This window comes from Nymphaea colorata, chromosome 6 (genome assembly GCF_008831285.2).
Source record: "Nymphaea colorata isolate Beijing-Zhang1983 chromosome 6, ASM883128v2, whole genome shotgun sequence".
Classification (NCBI taxonomy): Eukaryota; Viridiplantae; Streptophyta; class Magnoliopsida; order Nymphaeales; family Nymphaeaceae; genus Nymphaea; species Nymphaea colorata.
The window spans coordinates 5,032,629-5,056,674 of NC_045143.1; the positions used below are offsets into that span (position 1 = coordinate 5,032,629).

The 24,046-nt window shown below is 36.7% G+C and overlaps 2 protein-coding genes across 2 annotated transcripts; both read left to right on the forward strand.

Annotated features, from left to right (window-relative positions):
* Positions 1-3,571: 3,571 nt before the first annotated feature.
* On the forward strand, positions 3,572-8,221 carry LOC116256379 (uncharacterized). The gene is made up of 3 exons (XM_031632734.2): positions 3,572-3,730; positions 3,861-4,040; positions 7,707-8,221. The coding sequence occupies exons 1-3, from the start codon at positions 3,688-3,690 to the stop codon at positions 8,015-8,017; spliced, it is 534 nt and encodes a 177-aa protein (XP_031488594.1). The 5' UTR covers positions 3,572-3,687; the 3' UTR covers positions 8,018-8,221.
* An 8,451-nt stretch (positions 8,222-16,672) lies between these two features.
* LOC116256158 (calcineurin B-like protein 10) lies at positions 16,673-23,713 on the forward strand. The gene is made up of 9 exons (XM_031632400.2): positions 16,673-17,136; positions 17,297-17,465; positions 17,659-17,741; positions 18,618-18,677; positions 19,903-20,011; positions 20,119-20,171; positions 21,899-21,979; positions 22,066-22,178; positions 23,224-23,713. The coding sequence occupies exons 1-9, from the start codon at positions 17,020-17,022 to the stop codon at positions 23,276-23,278; spliced, it is 840 nt and encodes a 279-aa protein (XP_031488260.1). The 5' UTR covers positions 16,673-17,019; the 3' UTR covers positions 23,279-23,713.
* The last annotated feature ends 333 nt before the right edge of the window (positions 23,714-24,046 follow it).

The window sequence follows — 24,046 nt, forward strand, 5'->3', positions numbered from 1 at the left end:
TTCTTACAAGTAGTTACTCATAGCTAGAACAAGAAGTCCAATGAGGAGTTTACTGCATGAAGAGCCACCTTACGTTCCAGCTGAGAGTTCCAAATTATGTGGCCACCGTCATATATGTCGATGAACTCAGATGGGAAGAGTTGGTTGTCTAGAGGTATCAACGACCTGCTGCTTTTTGATGAGAAGGTTGGCGATCTGCAGTTCCACAGAAAAACTAGATCTCATTGAGTTTAAAGACCTCTGGAAATCAACGCAGCAGATGATATTTTTCTCTGAACAGGCAATTATGGAGTCATCAATGTCCGTCACAAAATTGGTAGATGTGCTGCTAATCTCCATTAAATTTCTGATGTTGCTGACACAACAATCCACATGTACATAGTTCACAGTACTCTTTAAGCAAGGGTTCAAATCTTCATGTATGAGAAGTAACATGGTTAGATATGGAAAGCAGTGGTTCGAAGTTAGCCTTTACTGAATTCAGCTTAATGGGGTAGCATCTGGATTCGGATCTGTTCTCTTTAATCAGAATTCGGATTTGTCTAGCATAGGATATGACATGTATAATGTAGTCTGATTAGAGCTTCGTCGGATTTCATGAGCAGATATATCAGACTCGGATAAAGATTTCTTATGAAACTGTAACAAAACTGCATCTGATTACTAATCTGGATCTGATTTGCTTGTTCCTGAACATATTTTTTCTCCTTAATGAGTAATCAGATATATCTGAACCATTTATGTCCAAACTTGAAACCTCAAATAGGTCATTGTAACTACCGGAAGAACCACTACCAGGCCGGGTCAATTTTGATAAGAATTAAAAGTAAGAACGTTCTTCCAGATTGAAAACCGGAACTTCCTTGGCTTTGGACGTTAAAGGAATTTGATTATTTTTCTTCCTTTCCAAAACCAGATTAATTCAACTGAGTGATCTCAGTGGTACTGATACTTGTAGGATAGAGAACTTCTGAGTATTGATACAAATATATTTGATGTAAGGGTAGACATCTTCAACAACTACCAAAACATTTCGCATTTCTCTTGCTCACAGTAGGTTTCCAGTTCTAGATAATCTGAAGATTAAGCGTCTATTTATTAAACCCTTAATTGAAAAAATTAACCATGATCAGATAAATCTCTTTATGTGCCCAGTTGGTGCAAAAGAATTGAATAGTAATATAAACTGAAAAATCTTAATTCGGGCTGAGTGGTGTGTTGTCGACGTGTTCTCAGTTGGATTCTCATAGATGCTGCTCTTCTAGACTGCTGACATGCATAATACTTAAGTTGAAGAGCGAACTGATGGACCAAAAGCAGCTCTAGACCCTAAGAAAGTCGGCTCAAGCGATGGGTTCTTTCCGACTCACCCGAACCTGCTTCTCAAGCAGATTGATGGTCTAAAAATAATCTTGAGCCACAACGCTAAATCGATACTAGAATGTTATTTCTTCACATTGTTATATGCAGGAAAAAATAAACTGCTCGTGATAAGAAGTTTTCGAATATTTACGATTCATGGAGCTCGCAAACCCATTTTTACTGTTTTGAAACGCTCCATTCGGTCTTCTAGACAGGCCGTCGATGTCTCAAACAATTAGTCGTGTATTTGATAAGTGCATGTATCGAACGTATACATTGGGTCATCCATTTACTCATTCAAACGCTCAAGAACACATAAAAAATTCCTAAGGGTGTCTCTCCAACTTGCCGAACCCAAGAAACAGATGTAGTTCCCAGCAAGAAATACAAAATGATGAATTCAGGCAAGAAAATATATTTTGTACTGTCATAATTATGGGAATTAAAAAAAGCTTCCTAATGTTTTTTATGTTCGAACTTGTAGCGAAGCCTCAGCAATTTGAATATGAAATTTGAATATGAAGAAGTTAATTGAGGTAGAATTTTAAATGGTATTTTTATTTTTAAGGGTGAGTGGTTCATTTTACAGAATCACCGTCCCTAAGAGAGGCCACTGCCTCCCTTATGTCCGCTTTTTGGTTCACAAAGCATGTTTTAGGGTGCACCGAAACGTGATAATGATCACTCCAAAATATGAACATGAGTTTTTAGAGGAACCGAACCACCTTGCTGCCAAGTACGCTACCACCTCTCTAACTACTTGACGTGAGATATGCTGGTAAACACAAATAAAGAGATCCAGTATTTCAGTAGAGTAGTGTTTGATATCCTAACAGTTTGCCATGTTTCCATGAGGAAACATGGTGTGATTATGCCCGATGTTTGATCATTTGATTTAGAAAGAATATCTACAATCGGACGGCTATTTTTTAATGAAAACATTATGTTTTTTGAACGTGTGAATTGGAAATATGTCTTCTAAGAACACAATTTCTCTTATAAAAATATGCAGATAAATGTATATAAAACAACAAAATAAGTAAAAAGTTAATAATTGATTTAGCTAGTGGAGGAAATAAGAATTAATTTTATGTTAATAGAAAGCGACTGAGAAGCAACACAAGAAGCTGAAGGAAGAAAATCACGAATGATACGTGCACGCACCGCTGCACAAAACACAAAATTCAAGATATTTACACCACATTATTCAAACACAAAAAAGGACATTTTAATATGGCTAAAACTAAAAAAATTTGTTGCTAATAAAATGCTTGCTAAATTGGCATTAACAACAATTTATGGTACAGAAATGATGTTTTTAATAACAATTTATAATCCTTTCAACGATCATTTAAAATTTTTAGTCATCCAAAAACTAAAAAGCAAAAATGCTATATTCATTTTCTTCAAACACAGAACACAAAATTCAAGATATTATTTTCACATTTTTCAAAGACAAGAGGGCACAATTCAGTCCTGCTAGATGCTGAATCATGCTGCATGGCTAAAATTAAAAAATTTTCGCTAAAAAAATTTTTTACATCGACATTAACAATGGTTTATGATGTGACAAGAGTTTATGATAACTTTACCAATGATTTATAATCCTTTTCAACAATGAGTTTTTAGTCATCTTGCAACTATCCTGCATTCGGCAACAATGTTAGATAAACCCATCTTAGATAATTTTTCATGAAGAGTGTTATCCATTGCAAGGGTTAATCAGCAATCAAAACACTATCTTGGATGAAATTGGTTTGGATTTAGCCTTTTAATAATTTTAAGTTAATGAGATTCAGTATAATTAGATTCATATTCAAACTCTAACTCGAACTCAGAAATAAAACCTAATTTGGATCTGAATAACATAAGATCCAATATTTGTATGTTGGATCTCAGTAAGATCTCAGACATGAATTTAGTTTTAATCATGAAACTGCATACAAAGTCTAAATTCAATTGGTATTTGAACTTAAATTTATTTACCAAATTCTAGCAAAAGATCTGTTGGGAGTTTGGAAATTTAATTACCGAATTCAATTACTGGATTCAAAATTGCATTAATAATTGAATATACCCGACCAATTTAAATTCAAAATTGCATTACTCAGCTCCTTCGGCCTGTTATTCAGCTCATGGAATCCAAAATAGCTCCAAATCTCAATCAACAAAAAACCGTTCCGGTTCGTCAGATTCATTTTTCGGACCGCTCCTTACACCGATTCATCCATCCCCGCAAGGGCCGCCCGTTCGGCTCCTTGTCGCGTCCTCGGTAGGACAGAAAGTTCCACGCCGATTCCCAAACCTCGGAAAGTGATCGGAAGCATGAGCGATGGCCCCAAACTCTTCACCAACAAGCCTAGAAAAGGTAATTTAAAAGCTGCCCACGTTGGCTTGTGCCCTCTTTGGTTCGCCCGATTTGGGGAAGAAATACAAGGGTGGTGGTTCTTGATCATCTCTGATCTCGATCGGAGTTGCTTGTTTCTTTGGTGTTTCAGCACAGCTGAAGCACAAAACTGAAGCGGGTCGTCCGCCTTCTCAGCCTTCCATGGATCCCCCACGACCACCGGAAACACCACCACCACCACCATCGTCCGCTCAGGTTCCTAAGGAGACAGCTGCTCGTCGCTACAAGTTTGTTTGGCCTGTTCTATTGGCGGTGAATGTTGCAATTGGAGGTTGATCTTTACCTTATCTCCTTTTCTGCTTTTCTGATTTTAAGGTTTCGAGCGACTGGTTTCACGCGGTGGTTTGTTTGATAAGTAATTGCTTTATTGATGACATCTCATCTCTATTACCTCTTCAGCTGTTTTTTTCACCTCTTTCCTTTGTACGTCTATTTAGTGCTTTCTGTTGTTTAGGTGCTGTGCTTCTTTTTGAGCTTTCTGGTGTTAATTAGAACTTTTAAGAGTTTAACCATTTGTGTACATACTGACTATTGCATTGCATTTGTTTCTGTTTCCTTTTCCGCATTTTCTTTCTCCTTTTCATGAGCCCACATTTATATTTGATGAGTCCATATTTTGGTTTTCTATGGAGATTTGCTGGATCAGGCACGGAACTGCGTTGTCATCCTTTTAGTTTTTGAACAAGCAAAGAAATGGAGAAATATAAATGAGAAATGATAGTCTATAGAGATTTCGAAGACAAGAAATTACATGGTAGGTGCTACCCACTTTGTTGAAGCTTCTTCATTGGCAACGCTCTAAGATATGAAAACCTATTCAAACCTTTCGTCTAGCAGTTGGATCCTGACGTACATTGCTTCAGTAGGATTTTTACTCCATTTTCAAGAAAGATGGAGAGACCCAACCTAGCAACCAAGACACACTTACTCTTACTTTCAAAGCGACTTTGTCCTTGGTTTTCAGGGTTCTTTTATGATGTTGGATGTTCGGTGTGTAGGACAGCATGATCATCCCAAGTGCATTCTTTAGGAAGGCTGCAGGAAACCTCAAAGAAGTTCAGCAAGGTAGTTTTATGTAAGAACACTTTAACAACAATAAGAAGCCAGAACCAAGCTAATAGCTGTCCTGTACCTTCTGCATAGTATTTAACCTTTTCAGGCTTGTCTTATCATCGCTGTTGATGACCAAACCTAAATGGGGTAACCCTTCCTAAATTTGATGCCATGAAAGTACCAATTTAACTTAGGTACCACAATTGAGATGATTATTATACTCACATGGGTGAAGGTATGTGTATGAAAATGCAGATAGAAGCACAACAACTTTAGTAAGTGTGGATATGGTAGTGTGTGTGTGTGTGTGTATATATATAGATATGCCACAAAAAATTCAAAATGATAGCAACATTTAAATGAACGTTTAGTATAAATAAAAATATTACATGTTAATGACCAATAACTCATAAAAAAAAAGATCGAAAATTGAGTTAGAAACAAGCTAAATCAAGTAAAAGTAAGTAGTTTGTATAAATTCAATCCAAAAAGTAGTCGGGTGTGTCCAAGTGCGCATTTTTCTGTGTCAGTATGGTGCCACAGGTAGAGGGACCTTAGTTGAAGATGTGACATATACTACTCATCCATTGGAAAGTTGATCTTTCTAAAAAGCTGCACAATGCTCATCCTTTCCTAGGAAGGAGCATGTGGTGAACCTAATGCACAAATAAAAGTTCCATCACATTTAAACCAAATTCCTGTTCATATCATTTTTGTAGTGCTGAAAAGTGATGAACTTAACCTTATCAGTACTAATGTGGAGACTTGATGGAGCTCCCAAAGATTGGCCCATACCCCTTATCAATGCTGGATGGTGCAAGGATGCTGCAGGTTGCGTTAATCATTTAAGGTGATAAAATGTAGAGTCATCTATGCAACCATGCGATAAACTTGAAAGATATGAGAGAGAAGAGGGAGTATTTTCATCAAATATTTGTTACTTAACCCTCTAGGCTCTAGATGCTATCCTGGTTTGGATACCTGAGGCAGAAGGCCTGCTGCACCTGCTTAAAAGTTTATAAGTCTGGCCTCTTAGCTTATGCGTCTGCCCAGTGGAGCTTCAAGAAGGATTTAAATTGTTTTGTGGTGACTTACTGCACAACGTAGTGAAAAGGAAAAATTATATGAGATAAAATACAGGTAGTAATAAAACATAAAACCCACAAAATTATGAGAGCTTTGCCATAAATGGAGAAGTAAGAGACAAATACAGGCAAAAGAAAAGCAAGTTAGATAAAAACAAATCATAATGGAACTTGAAATTCTGGTTCAGGCTATGGACTCCACAATATAATCTGAATCTCCCTGATCAGTTTTTTTCCACCCTTGGCTGCAATTGGAGCAATTAGCGCATCTTCTGTTGGATACCATGAAAGAAAATATTTAATCACTCGCATATTGGTGCAATGACTACATGAAAGGCCCAATAATGCTTTGTGAAAACATAAAGACCATTGAATTTGGAAAGCTTTTCATCATATTACTTGAGACCAACATTTTGGAAGTGTTGGACCTGAGTCCTAGCATTTGGTTGGTCTTAAATTGGTCTGTAGCTTGTTCCAGGGATACAGCTTTGAAGACCTTTGGGAACAGGATATGGAAGTTTGAGTTTATAACACAACCCATGTCTTCATGTGTTGAAGTTAACAGGGTTTTGTGATGAAGTGGACAAAATGAATGGATGTCAGTAGCTTCTATAAACACAATCTCTCTTGAATGAGATGTGTCAATCTATGTCACATAGGTACGGATACAGGTGCCGGTGTGGGTACGGGTACTGTCCATTTTCAAAAAACTTGGGTGCGGGAGTACGGCCGTATATATATATATATAACAATAAGAAATACTTAGAAAATATGTATCAAAATAAAGAATATACATCAACATAAACAAATAAAGAACATATAAAATATATATCAACGGCTCTTGCAGCAGTGTGTTTGAGAAACTTATGAAAAACTTTAAACATATGGACAACCGAGCAGCTCCTAGTCAAATATGAACATCAATCGAATTTTCACATCCAAAGAATAGAATAAAAAGTAAGGTAGAAAAAAATTAAATTAAAGTAAAATTAAGCAGTTTAGACCTATAGGTACCCAAGTGTGTCAAGTACCCATTTTGGGTACAGGTACGGCGACACGGTACATGGACCTTATTGAAGTACAAATGTGACTTACCTTTTCTAGACAACTTCTTCTCCATCCTCTTTTCATCTGCAGGAAGTCTTCCCCATCTGCAGACTAATGTCTTATTTTTTACTCCATCAGACTTGAATCCAATTCTAAAAATTGGTACTGGAGGACATACACAACTGGATACTGAATTTCCACACAATCAGCAGACTTAAACATCCAGCACCTTCATTTCAGCCTGCATTTTTGCTAACCTTCAGTAGATAAGATCAGATCTAATGTGCTATATCATAACTCAATAAGTTGATACTTCTTTCAATTAAATGAGATTGGATCCATTTGGCATTCCTCTGCTTTAGGGCACTCATGGTTGCTGTATGTCACTGCAGACGCATGAAAACTATTTCTAGGAGGAAAACTAACTGGACCTCAACTCTCTTGCGTGTTTGTGCGGCAGAAGCTTTTCTGCCAAGCAGGTTGTAAGATGTAAAATCTGAATGGTCTCATGCTGAAAATCCTGGTTCATATATGCTTATGCTTAATAAAATTTGTCCACAGTTTATCTTCAAGGACCAAGCGTTGGCATTTGCCCGCATATGCACAGTGCAGGTTGAGCTGAGGCATGAGACCACATGCATATCCACTGTTATACTTTCCCTGGTGCAATATATTGTAGGGTTGTGTAAGCTTCGGTTACTGCAGCTAATAATTGTTTACAACTATTTCAATTTGGGGTCCTTCAATGGCAGCTTACCTGTTCCTGAATGCAAACAAGAAAGATGAAAAGGAGGAAGCTGAAGTAGTTGGTGGGGCTCCGGCTTCAAGTGCCAGTGCAACTGTTGCAGTTCCAGAGAAGACATTACCTCCAGAACCTACTATAGTGCCAGCTATTATTCCACGGGAGCCAATACCAGAAGATGAACAGCGCAAACTGTTGAAGTGGATGTTGGAAGAGAAGAGGAAGGTGAAGACGAAGAATCCAGAGGAGAAGAAGCGCATAGACGAAGAGAAGGCCATCCTTAAGCAATTTATCCGTGCTAAGTCCCTCCCTACCATTTGACTGACATTGGTTTCTAGATTTTCTCGAGTCTGCATGTCAGCATGTGCACATAAACATGTGTGTTGATTATGAATCCATTTATGTGTGTTGATTATGAATCCATTTATGCTGCTGAACATGAAAAATTTTCTCATTTTGGTGCATGTAAATACATGCTTGGTTTGTTCTTGGTTCAGAAAACATTATGTGGCAAGAGTTGGTTTCCGTCGTGTGTGTGTTTTAGCATGTGTTGCTGTAATATTTGGTTTTCTATATCATACTACAGCATCTTTTTCTGTTCGCATCTGATTATTGACTGAGTAGATGATGCTGGTGGTGGTGATGATGGTTTTAGGCTTGTGAACGGCAAAAGATCATAAGGCCACCAAGTCAAAATACTAATGGCGATTAAGAGAGAGAGAGAGATTGGGTAGTACCGACAAGCCCCTGCTGTTAGACCTGATCCGGTCATGCCGATTCAGGCTGGCCTAGTTTCATTCAGACCTGACTACTGATCAAGGAATAACTGAAGCTGGTCGAGTTCCAAGAATACTCTGAGATTGACCTGTTAGCCCATCGCGGATAAAATACTGCACGGTGCAGGCGTAAAATTGTGTAGCTTTTCATGTTCTTGATGATTTTGAAATATTTCTAATTATTTTCTAGAGCGGAAAACTGGAAAAAATGGCCAGTACATGGTGATATATGCGTATCAGGCTATCAGTTGATGCATATCAACATTGGTGTCGTTTATTTTATTATATCATTTTTCTTTGAAGCAGAAACAAGAAGTTTCCTTCCCACTTGGTCAAAGGGTTAGAAGCCATGATGCAGTAAGTCATTGCCCTCGAAGGATTACGGCGCCCTAAAAGCACAAGCTACAGAGCAAATAAAAGGTAGAGCCGTCAAGATGAAAAAGGAGACTTGCGATATCTTTTTGCCATGAACTGAACCGGGAAGGGTCTGTCTAATGCAAAGCTAGTCTTCAAACAAGCACTCATGAATAAATCGGTAGTTGAGCGAGCAAAATGAGTGTTTCACCCCTTCAATTCACCTTGGGTACAAGGTATGTTTTCGGTATCTCGAGGTGACACATTCATTGTGCTTTAACTTACATATATCAGTGTCTTCTTTTTGTAGCACAAAGAATTGACACTTCCGTTACTCGAAACAGAACTTAGCTACATACCAACCTCCTTCTTGTCCATTGCACCAATCTCTTTGGGAATAGTAAATTGATAGTAACCAATGAACAAGACGATGATGATGCTTGTGACCATGTACCGAGTTGGACAGGGACTAGTGCCATTGACCTAATGAATGAGCTCAGGATCAAATCCAGAGGTACACAAATTCATACTTGGAGCTGGACCATCCTTAAATTACTACTCGAAGAACTAATTTTTTTTTTTATGCATGAAGGGAAATGGATCTAGAGATCCAAACAGGACTTTCACATCTATTTGGCCATGGCTGAAAGGAAACGTCAGTATGATCAATAAATGAATCCAATGTAGTTTGGTCGAGGGGAGATATAAATATAACAAGTGAGTTTCGTTTTAGAGTCCGAGGGCGAGCATTTCATAGGGACTGATATTTATGCTTTGGGAGATTTGGCAGTACTAAATTGGATCAGGTCCGAAACCTTACGTCCAACACAGTGACTAGGCACCACTCAGGCGTAGGCTAAACGAACACAAGGCTAAAATCTCACAGTTACAGATCTTAATCTGATCTGAACTATGGCACAATTTATATGATTGATTTGATCGAAATCTGATAACTCAAAAGCTACTCACTTGAGGGTTAATGGTTCGTCGTATCAAATCAATCATCCAAATCACATCTATTTAGTCAAATGTGATAAGAAGTCTAATACATTACCTGAATTTTTTGTACTACCTTTTCATTGCATCTCGATCTCTATCTTCCCCTTGGTATGTGTATGCTGAGATCTGGTAATGTTTTTAAGATTATTTTGATCTGATTTCTTTGTGTCTATGTTTAATCTATATTTTTTCCCTATCTGTACGATCTTAAAGATTAACTATATGGTTGGACTTTAATATTGAGTCCAAATTCATGCAATAGTATATACCTGACTGACTGAAACTTTAAGTTTGCCTTTTAACATGAACCTGGACTTGAGAAACAAGGCCAGTGGCAGAGTAAAAAACTTTTGGCTAAGGGCACCATTTGAAAAAATTTCAATCTTTAAGAGGTAACAGTATTTATAAATAAATAAATATTTGAAGGCGTCTGTATAAAAATAAAGAAAAATTGCGAGGCTGGTGTGGGTAGGGGTGAACATCGACTCGTTAAAGCTCAGCTCATGATGGAGTTCAAGCCGAGTCATTTGCTTAACGAGTCGCGCTCGAGTTTATGAGTCGACTCGTTCAAATAATCGAGTTGAGTTCGAGCTCAACACGTAACTACCGAGTCGAGCTCGAGCCTTATCGAGTTTGTCAAGCCTTAATCAAGTCGATATTCTCAAACGAGTTTGCGAGTTTGTCGTGCCTTACTTGAATTGAGCTCAAGCTCAACACGTAACGATGAATATTGTTGAACCTTAATCGAGTCTAGCTCGAGCTCAACACATAACGATGAATATCAATTTTATTCAAACGATTTTGTCGACCCCTAATCAAGTTGATCTCGAGCTCAACACGTAACTGCCGAATCGAGCTTGAGCTGCTTTCGTCGAGCTATTCTCGAGCTCGATGTTTCATTAGTCAAGGCAAGCTCAAGCTGACTGAACTTAGGCTCAACTTGGCTCATGTTTATCCCTAGGTGTGAGCAATTGCCCACACCAACCAATATGTAGCTTCGCTAGCTCAATCATAGAATCTGACCTTTGATAAGAGTCCAAGTCTTACCAGGACCACCATGATATGGAACTTGGGGCCAATAACTTTCAAGGCTATCCTTCTGCTAGGTAAAGACTTTGGCTCCATCTAAGGGAGGCAACATCTAGACAGTAAGAGCACTGTTTATCTTTCTAAGGCTTTGGTTAAAGACCTTCAAATGGGAAGAGAACTAAGGATGTGTTTGAAAATGAGATCTGAGACTGATCTGAAATCCATTTTGTACAAAAACCAAGTTTCAGCTCTGTGTTAAATGAGGATTTGAGATCTTTAACCCTCGGATTTGAGTTTGGATGAGGGCATGTCAGACTTTAAATCCTTAGATCTAAGATCCTTGGTTATCTGAGATCCGAGGTAAACAAACACCACATATGGTTCAATTTTTGAACCACATTTATTTTCATAAAGTAAGAGTTATGTCTCTATCAATTCTTTAACTTTCTATATTATTCCGAATATTATCTGAAACCAAGATCTGATCATGGCAGCCAGGCATTTGCTACTTCAGGTTTTGGTATCCTTTCCTAATGATGCAATCCTGTTTCCTTTTACTTGTATCAATTCAATCAGAGAAGAATATCATTGGGACCAAGTTACTTTTAAAAAGTCGTCTTGTATCTAGCAATTTGTGGGCGTCGAGTGATATCGTTGAGATGTAAGCTTGTTCTCAACAAGATGACCACACACGGGATGGTCTCAAAATGTCCGATTATGACCCAAAAACCAAAACCATCAATTTTAAATCCTTTATTGAGTCTATCTGCAGGAACCTTTTTATGTTTGTCTCTTTGAAAGCAATGAAAGTAAAGTTTGTGTGTGTGGGTAAAGAAAAAAAAAAAAGGAAAAAAAGGCATTTTAGTGATTCCCCTAGTATTACTATGCATTTCCCCCCTTTTTCTCTCAACCAACTACTTCTCTCTTTTTCCTTCTCAACCTCCTGTCCGTCTGCGGCTGGGTGACTGTGCCGCTCCATCTTTCCTCTTTCTCTTATTTTTCTGTGCATTGTATTGTATATTTCTTCTTTCTGCTTCTGTTTTTGCGGTTTATTTTTTGCGGATTGTTTTTGTACTTAGGGGACCTCTTGTCCCCAGATTTTGTTATATATTCCCATTTTATTGGCTTTTTCTCTTTCTCTCTCTCTATATATATATATATATATATATATATATATATATATATATATATATATATATATATATATATATATATATATATATATGTATGTATGTAAGCGCCTAGTATCCCTTATGTATGTAGTTAACATGATTTAGTTTTAAAAAATGGCATGTCATTCTCGTAAACGAACAAACTTCAGTTTTCTAGTATTTATAAGAATTAGTGCACTACGGAGTATTCATTTTCGAAGATATCAAAGTGCTATATTTGAGTTAATATTACAAAATCTAAAACTTGTCTTTTACCGGAACATATACGTAAGTTATGTACAAGGTTAGTTGAATAAAAGATTTGTAGAAAAAAAAAACAATTTTTAAGTCCCAATATATATATACACACACCCGTAAATTGTGTATAAGGTTAGTTGAATAAATATACAAAACATTGTGGATTTCTCTATCTCGGTTTGGATGGAGAAATCTTTTGTTCTCTCACAACATATCAGCTCATTGCATCAAGCAGCTGTAGTAAAATTTAAATATATGTAGCTAAAAAAGCCATAAAATTGACTCTAGTTATGGAGGAAAAAAAAAACAACTGCAACATTATTCCACTGTTCTTCTCTAAAACATAAATTATTCACTAGAAAACAGTGTGGGAAGAGTATCAACCTAAATTTCATTGCTTACATCAAAAATCAATTATACGCCCATTCATACAACCTAGAGTTTAAAAAAAAAAAAGACTATTACCTATTTTGTGACTTGCGATTGCAACCCGATAAAAAGAGATGGGAGAAACAAGAATCAGAAAAAGAAGTAGAAGAGAGAGAGAGAAGGAGGGAGGAAGGGATGGAGAAACGAAAAACAAACAAGCCGATAAGCGAGTTGAGCTCGTGTAACTCGAACTCAACTTATTTACTACGGAGTTTTAACTCGAGCTTCAACTCGCTCATTTAATAAACGAGTCGAGCTCGAGCCGAGCATATACGAGCGAGTTAGAGTCAAGTCCGCTCCACGATTCATTTCTAAACATACCGATTAATACATTGCATTGGTGTTGAATTACATCCCCTTATGCATTGCATTGAACAGTCGTGAATGGACAGAGCTCAGAGCTTAAGATGTTCAAGATGGTTGGAAGATTTCAACTGTTTATATATATATATATATATATATATATATATATATATAGGGATGTCAACGGATTGGATACATCTTTAATCATATCCGCTTTTTTGGATATTCATATATTCAGATTCGGATTCAGATTCGAATTCGAATAAAGCAAAGTCATATCTGAATCCGAAATCTGATTTTACAATCTGAATCCGATCTGAATTCGAATTCGAATATATTGACATCTATATATATAAACATTACCACCACAGAAGGGAGTTTACTGAATATGATCAAACAATGAAGTCTGCGTCATAGTTACTGTAGTACCGTGCTTGGCAGCGTAGGAAAAAAATAAATGATGGCACGTGATCGGCAGAGAAGAGAGACCGAGGCAAGTGTAATGAGCTCCATGCTTGAACCTTTCGAGCTCAAAAGGACAGTCAGTCGCCTTTCTTTTCACCAAAAATATCCAGAACGTACCTATAGAAGAAGAAGGTGTTCTTAAATTAATACCGAACGACCTAAGTTCACCCTTTAAATCTTCGTGTTTGATGTTGAACTCATCGATGGCTGATATTGTTCTCGTCAAATTTATATCGGATGATTAATTTACTGACTTTATCTGACAAAATTTGGCAGAGTGATCCTTTTTTTTTTAATTTTTGTTTCAAATAAATGTATACTAACATATTTTTAAATTTGGCAGCACAATCTAGTCTTATAGTTATGATCTTAAGAATGGATTGATGCTACACATATACTAAGTTGGTCATTTGTTGTTAGATCTTATAGGTGTTTTTATATTTTTAAAAAATGAATGGCCTCTATGTCATGGTAATAAAAAAACAATATTTTCCATTAAAACAACTTGAATCAAAACATGTTTTATATAAAAAAGTCTTTAAAATATATTAAAATGTTTATATAATTATATTGTATTTAAAATAGTTTTTGAACAAAAAGGGTCTGGTTTTAATCAACTTTTTTTTTCACTCTCTCTTTCTCTCTCTCTCTCTCTCTCTCTCTCTCTCTCTCTATATATATATATATATATATATATATATATATATATATATATATATATATATATATATTGGTTTGGTGACATAACGAACTTGAGTCATTGTTGTAAAATCTGATTTATACATTAGAATTTTACGATTTTTTTTAAATATATAAATTCAGTGCATGTGCACATACACAGAGATAAATAATGAGAAAGAGAGATTCAAAGGCTTATCCTTATCAAATCAAGGGATTAGATTCTAATTATTTGGTCAATGCTGATTAAAAAATTCAAAACAACTCTAGAAGTTTATAACGTTACAAAAATATATATGTTTCTTACCATTAGTAAATTTTTATAATTTTTCACCTTAGCAAGATATATTTAAAAAAAAAAGCCAATGAGAAGAAGTATTAATAATTGGGAGCATCCGAATACATGTCAGTTATGCATGTGACGCCAAATGATGCTAAATAATGTCGTGCCACACAAGAAATGATCCCCCATTTGAAGGAGGCAAGTCATGCAAACATGTGAAGAACAAAAGGGAAGAAGGAAAAAGAAAAGCACATGAGCACTTGGGAAGCTGTCACAAAATTGGAATCCGTGTCACAAATATGTGAAAAGAAAAGAGAATCGAGATGATCTTATGTTTTAAACAAATATAAATTTGTTGAATCGATCGTCAGTCGACCGAAAATTAAAAAAAAATGTTGAGAAAATAGAAAAAATTATAAGCTTTAATTAAACTGAAAGCAATCTTATAACATTTAAAAATAGTTAAAAGACAACATGACGCCCTTAAATCGAATATGGCCCGAATGGGTTGGAACCGAGGATTGAGGCTGAAAAATTCTAGGGTAGGGCCCGCCGATGTTTGAAGATCCGGTTATAATAAATAAATATTTTGTAAATATAAAATATATTTTTAATAAGAAACAATTTTTTTAAAATGCTATCTGATGGAATCCAAATTGTAAATTCAGATTTCAAATTTGGATATGACTTTTTAATTCATATTCTAATTTGAATTTGAATCTGAATATGTGAATATATGAAAAAACAGATATAGTTAAGAGTATATACGACTCAAGTCTGATCCGTTGACATCCCTACTTAGACAAAGACATCAATAATTTAGCCAGCTAATGTACAACTGCTCATGTCGGTGGTAGAGCTAGAAATCTCAGTAAGAAAGGGTAAAAGGGTCATTTTCTTTCTCATATAATTGAAACCCAAATTGGTCATGGAGAGAGAAAGAGGGTCGCTTGGACCTAAAGGAGAGATACTCAAGTCGATCTCCTGTTTGACAGACTCCCACTTTGATCATCAAATTGGTAGTAAACAGTGGGGATGTTGGATCATTTCATCACAAGTGATTCAGCAGATGAACAGATATGTTCTTAATGTAAGCGGTACTTTAAAAAACTTCACAATAATCTATCTACATTTTCAACCTGAAAATTCAAGTTAATAAGAAGATGGTTCAACAGTCCCTTTCTTACCAAGTGAACCATATTAAATATATTTGATTTGGTCCACATACTTGGTTTGGAAAGGTGTCACACTTATCTAATTACATTGTACTAATATATATATATATTAATAATGATACTGCCAAGGACATGAATCCTCATAGAATAATATTCCACCGATCTTACAATTCCACCTGAATCACCTTCCCCGTCATTTTTCTATGTGGGGTCTGCTCCTTTGACACCTCCATGCAAATATGAGGTCCAAACCATGGCTCAAGTTCTTAATCCAGCCCCATCAATTCGAGTAATCATCTTTATTTTCAAATTTTTAGTTATAAATTCATTATTTTTAGATTACTCTTACTTATAAGTGGATGTACAACATGGACCTATAAATTCATCATGCACCACCAATGTCTTTACTAAATAACAAAAACATTTTGGAAGATTTGATTTTGCAGCAAACATTCGACCCTCGTTTTCTCTTGTGAAGATAAAACCAAGTGCCTTGTTTCATAATAAATCATGTTATTGATATGTTAAAAGTTATTCCATTTTTCTTGCCTCCACGATCATGGGATACATCTGTATGTATTAGTGATAGCAGCAGTGCACACTGAAAGCTTGCTTTAATGGAACTTTCTTGAGAGCCACAGTTCCACGACTTTTTCTGCATCATATTATGTGGACCCTCGTTTGCCAGAGTTGGCCTATCTATCTCGCTTGACCTTTTTCTTTATCTTCATGAACAACATGATATAATATGAGTATTACTTTTTATTCAACCACGACAAAAATTATGTAATCTAAGAACATAATCTTCTTCTTACCAAACACTTTAGCTTTTACTGGTAAGTTCTGCAATCTCTTTCTTCTTACCAAACACTTTAGCTTTTACTGGTAAGTTCTGCAATCTCTTCCTGCATGCCTTGTTTTTGTCTTGTGTGATTTGTTATACTCTTTGGTGAGTAATTTCCTGTTCACTTTCTAACTCCCTCTTTTCACTTTTCCTTTTATTTTTCACGTGAATGGATAAGGTGGAAGGACAAGCTTTAGATCAAGTTTTTGGAAGAAGGAAAGGTGAGTTTGGCTTTCGTGAAGTGGGTCTGAATCTCCAGCAAATCGCACGTTTTCCTTCGAGATCGTGACTCCCCAAACGCGATCAGCCAAACGAGAACGTGGCAGAGAAGAGCTAGCAATGGCGGTGGCGGAAAACGATGTGGCCACCCGACGACTCGTGTTCCTTGCCGCCTGGGCAAGGGGGGACCCAAGAACGCAGGCTTTCCATTTCCTGAACATCGTCGGATTGTTCGAGGAGACGCTCTCGTGGCCGTCGGATGCGGATGCTGGGCAGCCTGCCGTCGCTGTTCCAGACACGCAACGTTAATAACGAGCGTTCAAACAAAATCCAATTATGAGTTCGCGTTCAATTTAAATTATGACTCTCTCATTCAAACCATCGTCTGTCTCTCTCTCTCTCTTAGCTGTAGAAGAGAACAGACGGTTTCGTGACTGTGCTTCTCTCCTGTTAATGGCTCCTCCTTCTAACTACTCTGTACGGAGGACTTGGTTCCTTTTTGCTTCCGTTTGTTTTACTTAGTTCGCTTCTTTTTTTTCTTTGGTGCCATTTGGTGGCAGAATGGGACTTTTGATCGGATTTCCCGGCTTATTTTTGTTGTTGTTCTTGGTGGTGGTGGCGGTGGTGGATGATCCAGGGATGGAGCTCGCTGACAATGAGCGAGAAGTTATGCTGTGCGTTGATTCCGGTGGTGGCGATCCTTGACGTGATTGTGAGCGCCTGCGTCGGGTGCTTCGATCATCAAATCAGGAGGAAGCCTGCCCGCCAACTGGCCGATGCCGAGCGCCTTGCGATGAACACGCCCTGTAAGTTTGTAAACTGTCCTTCTCGACCCTCCTCCTTGCCGCTAAACTGCCCTTTTGCTTCTTGGTCCATGTTTGGTTCGCCGTCTACTTTAAGCTGTGTCACATTGACGGTTTATGACGTGTCCTTTTGCTGTTCTCTTTTGTCCGTTTACCTTTTTTCTGCTCTTCTTTCTGTAATGGTGAACTTTTGCAGTTAATGTGAATGAGGTCGAAGCATTGTATGAACTATTTAAGAAGGTGAGCAATTCGTTGATCGAGGACGGGCTGATACATAAGGTGCTAGATCTTCTTCTTCTCTCTGAGCGTTGCTCGTTTACTTCAGTCCAATTGGTTCTTTTCTTTCGTTCATTGGATGATCTGGAGATGGACGGGATGATTCTTTAGTAAGATGGAGAGTTTCTTGAAAGGTGGTTGGGTATTTATTTTTGACAGGTGCAATGACTGTGCTATCTGTCTGCATTTGGAACTTTTATTTGGATTTTGCAGCTAGTTGGTAGTAGATGAATGTTATATCACGTTTGGAATAAGGAATTTTTTATGTTTCTCTCAGTGCAGTGACATAGATCTTTTAGACCAGTAGATATATGATCAATTATTTACTGCTTTAGTTCTCAGCTTGCTTTGATTGATTGACGTAAAATAGATTCTAGGTCGTAATCGTTCTTGTGGTTCTGCCTTGGGCCATGCCTCACATTGCCAAACTCGTGCGTGCTAGTGAATGTGTGCAAGTAAATAACATAAGTCTCACCCCTTTGCTGATGATGCGCTTGATGTGCATACTTTTATGCCAAAGATACTGGTGCAAGCTCTCCTTGCTGGAGTTCTGAGATTTTGTCTTGAGCCCAAAGCACTTACAGTTACCGTTGATTGAGGAAGTCTGATTGCCTTCTTGCCCATTGGCGAGTGCAGAAGGCGATATTTGTCAAAGTACACATTGGGTATAGTACGGTCTCTGAAGTGGCTTCGTGTATTATGCAATGTATCATGATGGTTATGAAATGGTTTTGTGTTAAACGCTAGATACTTGTACAAGTATGTTATATACTTGCATTTGGACTTTGTTAAACCACATCGAGTGCTACAAATTTTATTTGGTTGATGTGAAGCAATATGGTTAGTCCTTTGAATTTTTTTTCATCTTCTTTTTTCCAGGAAGAACTTCAACTTGCCTTGTTCAATACTTCATTCGGTGAGAACCTTTTCATTGACAGGGTAAGAGAAACACTATAGTCCTTTTCTCATTGATAACGCTCTCACATCATCCCTCGTTACCACATATGGTGGTCTATTTTCCATAAGTTAATTCATGGTATGGAATTATAAAGTGGAAAATGTTGTAGATATTGAGATACTCAAGTTATTAAAAGGCAGCACATGGTGTTATCAATATCTTTTTTTTTTCCGATAGAAGGTGATACTGCAGTAAAATTAAAATGTGTGTTGATGAGAGATGGTAAATCTGCGAATAAGAATCATGGATTACTATTGGTTCTATGATATCTAGAAACTTAGTTTAGCACCTCTATGACAGCGTGTTTGAAGTCTACTTTTGTGGACATTTTTAGAGAATAAGGCTGCTGTACCACCTTCCTCTTTTCTTCCTTTAATCCACAGTCCACGCCCTTCAAATGTGGGTTCTCAACTATAAATAAAGGAGAAATCTTATTGAGATATTCAAATGCACCCTAACTAGATTCTAACTTGTAGAAATATTCTGCAAAAACATGGGAAGGAACTTTTGCTGTTCTTGATGTTTATTTAGTCAATGCACTATATATGTCTGGGGAGGGGGAAGATTAAGCCAACTTGCCCCTAGAGACCTAGTGCCCATGGGATTTGAGTTGATGACATGCCCCAACCAGCTATGCTAACCCCACCTTGGGCCACTGTATCTGTTTGGAGAGTTACTTAATTTTCTGATCTCTCAAGATTAATTGTTAATTTAGATGGTTTTTCATTTTCAGATTCTTTTCATTTTTGTTATAGATATGTGTGTGTATGCATTTTTTCCACTTTATGACAATACACTGTTGAAAACTTGAAATCTCTCTCTTTCTATCTCTCCCCCTTGCTCAATAGTTCCATATACATAAATTGATGCATACACAAGTAGGTGCTTGATAAAGAACTTAAAAATGTGATCATGGTATTTTTAGTCCTCTATGGAAGGAAAGGATAAAGTCAAGCATCACTTTGCAATGAACAATGAACTATCTCTGAAAAATTGTCAAACTCAAATTTGCTGTCCATGGAACAGCATCCTTCATAATGTATGTTAAATTGCTTTCATTTCTTGTATCTACCTCATCTGCCTTTTGACGATTTGTTTTTGTTTTCAGCATTAATAAATAGGGGGCAATGTCTTCTTGGTTTAATTCTGAAAGTAATTTTTAATCCAAAGAAATTTAGTTCATTTCTTGCTTCCTCTCTTTCTTAGGTCTTTGATCTATTTGACGAAAAGAGAAATGGTGTAATTGAATTCGAGGAGTTTGTTCGCTCACTCAGTGTATTCCATCCAAATACACCTCTTCAAGAAAAAATTGATTGTAAGAAACTGCAGATATTATGGGACTTTCTGTTTATCCATGTGTTCAAATTCAGATCGAGTATGAATCTAACAGTACATCCTTTGCATATTTGAGATGATTTGCAGTTGCATTTAGGCTTTATGATCTGAGACAAACTGGTTTCATAGAGCGTGAAGAAGTAAGATTTCTTGTGCTCAAACTATCTCTTTTCTGAGTCTTTTCTTTTTGTTCATCATCATTGCACTCATACAACATCCACAGAAGGATATGCCGTATGAAGAAAATTGTTGGGATGCATTTTCACCTGTCACACACAAGATTCACTAGTATGCATACCTTACAGTCGATCTATATCACAAAAACACGTTCCTTAGCATTTATATTTATTCAGTGTTCACCATAAATGCTGTGCTGTTGTTGCATTTATTTTTTGGTGGTATTAACTGTCCTTGATTCTTGATATTTTTTCTCTTAAGATTTGTCATCAAATACATTGTATTTCTATCTTCACTCTTCAGCTTAGAGAAGCCATATGCATATTTGTCTCTTTGAATTAGAATATGGTTTACATTGACCTTATGTTGAAATACATGTGACAATTGAAAATTTTTATTTCTCACTTCACAATGGTGATTCTGTGAAACAGCAACTTAATTCATGAGATGATAATTGAACTACTCAGGAACCATGATAAGTCATGCAAGAAACATCAGAAAGCAAGGCAGTTGTTAGATATTAGCAAAGGGCTGTGATTCATGCAAAACAAGTATCCAATATATAGAAAGTTACTTAATCCTTCAAGCATCTTCTGTCTTGAAATGATAATCTTCCATGAGTGTAGATGCAGGGTGAGAGATAGGTCTTGTAACTTGGTTGTTTGACTAAAGTTTACGGCTAAAAGAGTTTGGGAAGGAAAAGAATGCACGTGATGTTGAAAACTGGGGTTCCACATTTTGATCAAGATACAACACTATAATTAGTGGCATTGAGTTTGACCATGTAAAACCGAGTCATCAGAGGACTTTATGTCATGTTAAAGAAATAAAGGGAGAATGTGGAAGAAATAAAGGCATTCCTGTAGTCTCCCTACTTCCAAGCAATCAGAGGACTTTATGTCATGTTAAAGAAATAAAGGGAGAATGAGTGAAAACCTTTGAACATCTAATGTCTACAATGCCAAATGACTAAGGTCAACTGTCGCCATAACCAGTGATGGGGGTTGGAATACATGGTCCTTACAATCAACTAAGCATAAATAATTGCTCAAATTCCTTAGTCGATCCTTCAGTTTGAATGTAAAAGGTAATGGTAATAGCTGCATCATTTGATTTGATGGACTTCAATATTATTGCACTTGATTTCAAGTTTTTCTGAAATGTATTAATGAATATGGACTCTTTGAGAAAGTTATCTTGTTTTGTACCTGCTGGTGCTGCTTCAGCTCACCATATTCAGCAGTCAGCTAATGATAAGTGCTTTCCACTCAATATATGCACATTAAACTTGGCTTGTACTTGAGTTTAATGTCGTTAAGTGAGTTATCAATTGACAGAGTCATTTGTTTAATCTTATAAACATTTGTTGGTTATTTCTATGTACAACTTCAAAACTTTTTCTTGCTTTTGATATTAGAAAATGATCTGTACATATGTAGCCATGTCCCCACACGCAAGTTTTATGAAATTGCTTCACACCTATGTCTGCATCAATCTGCACCTGCACCCATGACAGAATTCTATTTCTTTTCCAGTATGTTTGATTTTTGGTCATATTGATGGTCACAAAACGAGAACTTTGGGACTGACAGATGTCATGTATCATGTTAGAATGGTGACTGACCTTTTATAACCTAGTACCTAGTAGGCTGGTACTGTGTGACTGATGGTCATTGAACTCTTTTAACAGGTTAAGCAAATGATAGTTGCTATTCTTCGCGAATCGGATATGACATTATCAGATGAACTTCTTGAAGACATTATTGAGAAGGTAGGATATATTAGTAATAGGTCCGTGGTCCTTATCCTTCATGCATGAAGAACTTGATGCATATAGCGTGGTTTTTTTCTTTTCAGACATTTTTGGAGGCTGATGCTGACATGGATGGGAAAATAAACAAGGATGACTGGAAGCTGTTTGTTTTACGGCACCCATCTTTGTTGAAAAACATGACCCTCCCTTACTTAAAGTATGTCACTTTTACCTTTTTTCCTTAAAAATTTTCCCCAAGGATGATATTTTCTCATGCAGATGGATCTTTATCTTTTCCTATTGAATTCATGTAGCAAGTCCATTATCAATTTATTTGTCAGGTTTTAACTAGGTTTTCCCTGATATGAATCGTTCACATACTCAACGATGTAAACTAGAAACTTCTACAGAGTAGTTATCTGGTTGTGAAAAAACTTGTTCCTTGTACAAATTAGCATCCTTCTGTCTTAACTGATGACCAACTGTTATGAGGTATGAGATGTCATTGCCAATTTCACAGTCTTGCCCAATACTCTGAAGCACTAAAAATATTACTTCTTTTCAACAGGTGAGAAATGTGAAGATATCATGATGGAAAACATGCTTGAATTTTTGCTAGACTTTCTAAAAGAATATTTTATTTTTATATGTTTGAAATATACATCTTCCAGAGGCACTCAGACCATTAAGAAAAGTCTCTTTTCCATTACTTGTGTGTTTGAGGCTTCTTCTTTATTGGTTCTTTATGCATTTCAAGTAAAGTACGAAGGAATGTTTTATGTTGCATTATTCTTTATTCTTTCTATTTGATTCATATTCCAAACTTCAAATCATTCTCAAGAAAACATACTTTCAACAAGAAAAATCCTGATAAGATTCTTACAAGCAAATGCCATCAACAATATTAGTGCCGTGATGATCCTAGAAAATCTCAGATTTGGTGGAGTATATTTTTCTCTTTGATACTGATATATTTTTCTGCTTGCTAATGAAGGGCAACACAACACAATAGTTCCCATTAACATAAATTGTGTTCTTGTGATACAGATCTATCTGGTGTTCCTTTCCATCAGAAACTGTGTCTGTGAACTTTAACTAATTGTTAATTATTTTTTCTTCTTATAACTAGTAATTGTAGTTTATCGGACTGCCACTTATTTTGTAGGACAGACAGGCTTTCTTTAGTATTATAGCCAGTTCCATTTGATTGGAAATTTTATATAAACTGCTTACAAATGTATCCAATTATTCCAAACATGTAGGGACGTCACGACCGTTTTCCCAAGTTTTGTGTTCCATTCTCAAGTGGATGATTAGAAGTTCTAATTGTGTTTTGGAGGGTTTGAAAACGTTGGACTCAGTGGATCAGAATGCTCTGCCTGTTTGAGATCGCACAATGTGGATGACTGGACATACATCAGTGGAAGTAACATTGAACAGGAGCCATTTTTGCTACTACTGCAGAACTGTCCAGTGTGGCTTCATCTTCAATGTCCCTGATGACAAGTAGCCGTGCTTTTCCAAGGCATCTTGATGAATCTTCTTGGCAATCACACTCATTCTGCCTGTGCAGTTTGTGTTGCCATGTTGTACTGAATGAGTACAATCAATGTGCTTGCATTCCACTTGGAGGCATTCTGTCTCATTGCTTCCCTGGAAACATTATTTGGCCAAATTGTACAATATTTTGTTTCTTCCAACTGTAAAGTTTTCACAAATTTGAATAAAGCTTCGACATGTGGTTTATTATCACATCTGAATATTTTCAATTTTAATATGCAGAAACTGTTTTTAATTTAGCAATAACAATGAAACTTGACAGCCAGACGTTAAACTTCAGTTGCTGTGGTTTGCTTTACTACCATCAAGAGCTGCCATTTTGCGAACCAGTTTCTGGGTGTCTGCAAAACAATCCGTAATGGCTTCTTTCTGTAGCTTTGCAGATCATTTGTTACTAATGGTATCAGGATCACCTATAGCATAATGTGGACATGTCACGGTAACCTGATAGAACTGATAAAAGCGAAAATCCTTCTTCACTTTCCTGTTGGAAAGTTTTTCTTTCCTGCACCAATTGATCTAATT

Excerpts from the sequence above, each read along its gene's own strand:
- LOC116256158 (XM_031632400.2), top strand. The coding sequence starts at position 17,020 with ATGACTCTCTCATTCAAACCATCGTCTGTCTCTCTCTCTCTCTTAGCT. Across the intron at positions 17,742-18,617 it reads AGGACGGGCTGATACATAAG|GAAGAACTTCAACTTGCCTT; the intron begins GTGCTAGATCTT and ends TCTTTTTTCCAG. Across the intron at positions 20,012-20,118 it reads TCTTCAAGAAAAAATTGATT|TTGCATTTAGGCTTTATGAT; the intron begins GTAAGAAACTGC and ends GATGATTTGCAG.
- LOC116256379 (XM_031632734.2), top strand. The coding sequence starts at position 3,688 with ATGAGCGATGGCCCCAAACTCTTCACCAACAAGCCTAGAAAAG. Across the intron at positions 3,731-3,860 it reads CACCAACAAGCCTAGAAAAG|CACAGCTGAAGCACAAAACT; the intron begins GTAATTTAAAAG and ends TTGGTGTTTCAG. Across the intron at positions 4,041-7,706 it reads GGTGAATGTTGCAATTGGAG|CTTACCTGTTCCTGAATGCA; the intron begins GTTGATCTTTAC and ends CTTCAATGGCAG.